Raw genomic sequence first — 6,000 nt, forward strand, 5'->3', positions numbered from 1 at the left:
TCGGGGATTTGATACATGGCATCTACCCAAAAGAACTTGAGATAAAGGATACTACAGATACTGTGAAGTCAGACTCATATCTTGACCTACACTTAGAAATCGATGGTAAAGGAAAACAATTGACCAAACTTTACGACAAACGTGATGACTTTTCATTCAGAATTGTCAACTTTCCTTTCATCTGTGGCAACATCCCTTCGGCTCCTGCGTATGGAGTGTTCATATCACAACTCATACGCTATGCCAGAGCTTGCCGAAACTACATAGACTTTTTGTATCGCGCTAGAAGTCTAACAAATAGGCTCCTGGAACAGGGTTATATTGCTACAAAATTGAAGTCATCACTACAGAAGTTTTATGGTCGTCATCATGAACTCGTGGATCGTTATGATGTATCCATCAGCACCATGAAAACTGATTTATTCAACGGGTTATAGTTTGCCTTTACTCGTTTGTCTACCCCGGACTTGACTTTTTATGAGCAACTCGGCAGGTGTTTCTAGAAAAACAGAGGACGCTTACCCTACCGGTGTACCTGGTCCATGCTCCCAGTTTTTAGTGGAGTCCGAGTTGCTCATTTACTTTTGTTACTTTGTATGTATGATTTTTAGTTACTTTATGTTCTTTGTTGTGTGTGTCTTTTTTTCCATGTCTGGTCTTTGTCCCTGGATTACATTCTTTTGATTACCGCTATAACCTTGGTTCCCTTGATTACTCTTACAGAATGTTTGTTATCTTTTTGTGTCACATATTAATATCAATAAGGTATACAAATGTATATTATGGCAAGCCAAAGTGGAAAAAATGAGCATTTTCTAATATTAAACAATGATTTTTTAATATTACAAATTCATTTTCTTATATTACAAATCAGATATCTTATATCACAAAACACTTTTTTAATATTAAAAAATCAAAATGCAAATAGTGTTTGTGTTTTCATTAATATAACTGCATCTAGTACGGTAGGGTTCCAATTTATTTTCACATGTCCTTCTGAATTGCTTGTAATGATTGGTTTATAACAATAAAAACCCATATTGTTTTCGAAATTGCTTCCTTTGATATAACCCATCCTTTAAGTTTTGAGAAATATATAAATAAAGGAAAAATAGAATGAAACAATGGAAAGAGAGTCAGGAATCAAATCTAAAAACGCACAAAAAAAATAAAAGTAATCGAATATGAGCAATCCGAGCACCACCAATAAACTTTGAGCATGAACCAGGTGAGGTGCACCGACAAGGTAGGTCGAGAGTTTTCTGTCGTATTTTTAGATTGCCCTTCCCATGCCCATTGTCTAAATCGGATGAGAAAAATTTGTTTGTTTGTTGGGGTTTAACGTCCGAGCAGCAATATTTCAGCTATATTCAGACGATGAACATGAAATGAATGATAAAATGAACATGAAATGAAAAAAAAAAAAGGATGGGACACAAGGACAATAGGGTCGACAAATTTTGATTGCCACTGGAAAAAGGGGGGATGGGTAAGGTCGGGCAATTTAGCCTCCTGTGGCGGAGCGCAAAGGTTCCTACTCCTATCGAATACCACAGCAGGGTTCTTTAACGTGCAAGGAAGGTGGCATCTTTCCCAACACGGTGCACCACTATGGTTTGCGGTCAGGTTTTCCGTATTATAGCCTGACAACCCCAGCATGTAACACGCCAGGGGTACCCCATTCAACCACCTGGAGCACACATCCCAGTTGCTCTGTGGGCAGAGCGCCTAGCCCCCGGCTAGGTTTCTGAGCACCATTTAGTCGCCTTATACGACAAGCTTAGCGCTGCTGCAGGCCTATTCTTTTAACACCCGGACAAGTTGAATAAATTTGTCCTCATAGCGGCGATGTACGGAAAGGTCATATTTCATTTACAAGTATAAAGAAAAATTAACTTAAATGGCCGAAAGTCATTCAATCTTTCGGATACAAATTGATAAAATGATACTGTGAATCCCCAGAAGAATGGGGAAACAGTTATGGATTGATCAACAAGTTGTTTCCCATTGCAATTGCGAAACTTAAAGCATCACAATTCCATATAGTTTCACAAATATCGTCAAACAATTAGTATAAGTTTTTGGAAGCTACCATAAAATATTCGTTTCTTATTTTTATTTATTATTATTATTTTTTTATTTTTATTTTTTTTTTGCGATTATAATGGGTGTGTCATTACCTGGCATTGTATAAAAATAGTTATTTTTAAATATTTAGCGAAAAACAGAGACGGCGCAAGTCTAGCACGCCCGTTCATAAAGGTAAATCTGCCTTCGCATAGATCGGTCGTGCGAGATCCGCAAGGATAGTCAAGACCGTATAAACCACCAATCGGATGAACGCATGGAACAAAGATCTACATACATTTACACGATGTAGCGAACAGAAAAATAAGATTACTCATAAAAACTGACTATAAGATATTTAAGACGCCACACAAAAAAACTAAAGTACTAGCAATATGAAAACCAGTAGTGACATCAAGTGCTCCAGAAGGGTACCAATGTCCTGTTCCGGCCGCGGTACCTATCATATTGTAAGTGAGTATAATCCGGTAATAATCTAGCAACAATAATACAGCTCCGCGACACTAATGTTAGCCTGAAGTCCATGCACATTTTATCTAGATCGGAACCCTCCTTTATCAATTTCTTGGCATGACGTTCCAGATTATTATTTGCTCACTTTGCCCATTAGTGTATATCAAAGGAAGCAATTTCGAAAACAATATGGGTTTTTATTGTTATAAACCAATCATTACAAGCAATTCAGAAGGACATGTGAAAATAAATTGGAACCCTACCGTACTAGATGCAGTTACATTAATGAAAACACAAACACTATTTGCATTTAGGTATATTCTGATAACACTTCCCCGAAAGTTTCATTAAGAGTGTCAAACGGCTGAAAAAAGGAGGGATGGGCAATATGCGATGCCGGGAGATGATGAATTGAGCGACATTTTGCATTTTTTTAATTTGAGCGACATGATCTTTTCAGTGACAAAACACATATAAATTGAGCGACTTTTTATTTTTTAAATTCAGCGACATTTACCTGAGAAAAATACTTATTGCCTCTTCCGTTAGTCAGTGTCCCCTGCTCACCACGGGGAGGTGGAAGTAGGATTTTGAGCAGGATATAGTGTTTGTTTATTGTTCACTGAAACCACATAGTTTATATAAAATACTTTACAATTGTTAAAAATAATGTACTATTAAAAACTTCTATGTACACAATCGTTATAAATTGATGACCGGCTGAGACTTGTATGCCACAAGTTTAACGAACTCAAGTCTTGAGATATCGCCTGCTCTGTACTGTTCCTGGAATTCACGCATCTGCTGCACATTTGACTTTTCGTTAATAGTCAAAAGCATTGGTCGCATAGAAGCTCTTATCGTAAGACTGTTGTATGTCTGGATAAGTTTGACCTTCTCAAAAAAATCATAAATGTTCGGATGATGGCTATAAAACATTTCACTAAACTGCTTGTGAAAAGACTCGCATCCGTTTGTTGTCCGTTTAACATCAAGTCTTGGTTCTGACCAAATCATCGGAGGATAACGTGTGTATAGTTATGCACAATATAATCTGCAAATTTTGTAGCACGTGGGTTTTCAGGTGTATTTGAGCAAATATCAAAGGCCATGCACTCCTCAATTTCAACATGTGAAAGAAAACTGAGACCGAAAAATACTTTCAACCATCTCCCTATAACGGACTCTGAACATTTGTATTCCTGAGCAAGTCCAAGACTTTGTATTTTACGCCACCAAGCTTGGGACAAATGGAAATGACAACCTGAAATTAGATGTACATGTTTTAAATTTGATACGTACATAACATCAGTATATATTTGTCGTTAATATTTTAAATTACATGTATCTGTCTTATCTTACAATAAAAGCTATGCTTAAAAAATTACCTCTAATTAAAACTTCTGGCCAAAACTCTCTGGCAGCTTCAAAAACAGCATCTTCAAAATCCAAGTGGATAGAGGTAAGTGTAAAGTTCAATCCTAAATCTGTTACTACTGTAATAAGATGACGAAACATGTTGATATAACACTCCTTTGATTTTGAAGGAAGCAGGAAGAAAGCACATGGTATGTAGCGTCCGTGTTTATATCCAAGCAATGTGTAAAGTTGGTAGAAAAACTTTGGACACTATTTGAATGTCCCGTCACCAAAAATTTCCACAATGGGCTCACAAAAATATTCCATATTGCTTTTTGTAGTCAGCATAATAATACCCGTCTCAGCATCATTGACGTACATCATTTTCTCTTAGTTTGTAGACATCAAATCGTAGTCCTTAAGATTTTCGTGGGTTTCCTCTCTTGATTTTGGTAGCTTTGGCGTTGTCTTTCTCCTGAAAATATAAAGAAATAAATAATATTAGGAACTCATAGGATATGGAATAAATTTCGATTCGTTGTGTACTTCTCAATCTCCATTTTAAATGTATTTCACTAATATATTTTTGTCTTTATTTATTGTCGTTTAATCTTTTGAGTGATATTCAGAAGGGAAAAAGTACTGGTCGATTCACTGAAGTTGAACTAATACATTCGAGAAAGGGCTAGTTTTGACCAGTGCGAACTGGTGGACCGTTTATGTGAATGTTATGTACATCTGTATTTAATCAATTAAAAAATATGTCGCTGAATTTATATGCCGTTTTTATATTTTGTATTGATTTGATGTCGCTCAAATGATATACGCAATTACTCAAAAAGCGTCGCTCAAAAGATAGTCGCTGAAAAGACAATGTCGCTCAATTTATACGCACCCATGGATGGCCAAAAGGGATGACAAGGTCAGTGCTAAGTTGGAAATCCCCAACTGGATTAGTTCGAATCAAGAATCAACACTTACACAGCAGTAATAAATTCAGAGGGAATGGAGGGGATGTTTGACCCTTAAAAATTGTAATATTGTACGTTTTTCTTACAATTTATTTAACATAAATTTTTATCGAAAAAAAAATCTTAAATGGGACCTAAATGTACATTTTTTGCTTGAAATCGTGATTGTAAACCTCGCTTTGCTCGACAAAAATTTTTGACAGCACCGAACATATATTTTATGAACGTTACCAGGCGGTGAAGAAGGAATCGAAATGGTACAAACGTGGACAAACGGGATGAAGGAAGTCCTATCATTTTTTTAATCGCAAGTAAATGTACGTCAACTACTTCAATATTTTTTATTTCATTTTACTTTTTGAATTGTCGCATGCTTTATTTATCGATTCAAAGGAGTTAAGCCAACATTTTTGAAGAAAAAAAAAAAAAAAAAAAAAAAGCGAAACAAACGTACGTAACATTGGCGCTTAATGATACAGAAATGGCGCAAACAAAAAATGCAAAAACAGAAATTATATAGACTTATAATTCAAGTTGTCTCGCCGACTGATTGGAGATTTAATCTAAGAAGCAGAGATGATACGGGAAGGTGATTTAATATAAGGAGCAGAGAGGAGATGGGAAGGTGATTTAACATAAGGAGCAGAGAGGAGATGGGAAGGTGATTTAACATAAGGAGCAGAGAGGAGATGGGAAGGTGATTTAATATAAGGAGCAGAGAGGAGATGGGAAGGTGATTTAACATAAGGAGCAGAGACGAGATGGGAAGGTGATTTGACATAAGGAGCAGAGATGAGATGGGAAGGTGATTTGATATAAGGAGCAGAGATGAGATGGGAAGGTGATTTAACATAAGGAGCAGAGAGGAGATGGGAAGGTGATTTAATATAAGGAGCAGAGACGAGATGGGAAGGTGATTTGACATAAGGAGCAGAGAGGAGATTGGAAGGTGATTTAATATAAGAAGCAGAGAGGAGATGGGACTAGTACAAGTCCCGCTTGTTTTCTTATTCTTTCTTTTATTCAGACTATGTTCTACATGATCCTCTAATGGCTCTGTACACCTTAAAATAAACATAAATTGATTTGCATTATTTTGGCTAATTTTTTTTAGGGTACCCGCGGTGGC

The 6,000-nt window shown here is 36.4% G+C and overlaps 1 protein-coding gene across 1 annotated transcript; it reads right to left on the bottom strand.

Annotated features, from left to right (window-relative positions):
* Positions 1-2,767: 2,767 nt before the first annotated feature.
* Positions 2,768-5,792, bottom strand: LOC148598750 (uncharacterized). The gene is made up of 2 exons (XM_088561742.1): positions 3,930-5,792; positions 2,768-3,805 (listed from the first exon to the last, which is right to left on the bottom strand). The coding sequence occupies exons 1-2, from the start codon at positions 4,057-4,059 to the stop codon at positions 3,555-3,557; spliced, it is 381 nt and encodes a 126-aa protein (XP_088417868.1). The 5' UTR covers positions 4,060-5,792; the 3' UTR covers positions 2,768-3,554.
* Positions 5,793-6,000: the final 208 nt, after the last annotated feature.

Source organism: Perna viridis, chromosome 14 (assembly GCF_037379345.1).
Source record: "Perna viridis isolate PV_CMFRI_1.1 ecotype Kerala chromosome 14, ASM3737934v1, whole genome shotgun sequence".
Lineage (NCBI taxonomy): Eukaryota > Metazoa > Mollusca > Bivalvia > Mytilida > Mytilidae > Perna > Perna viridis.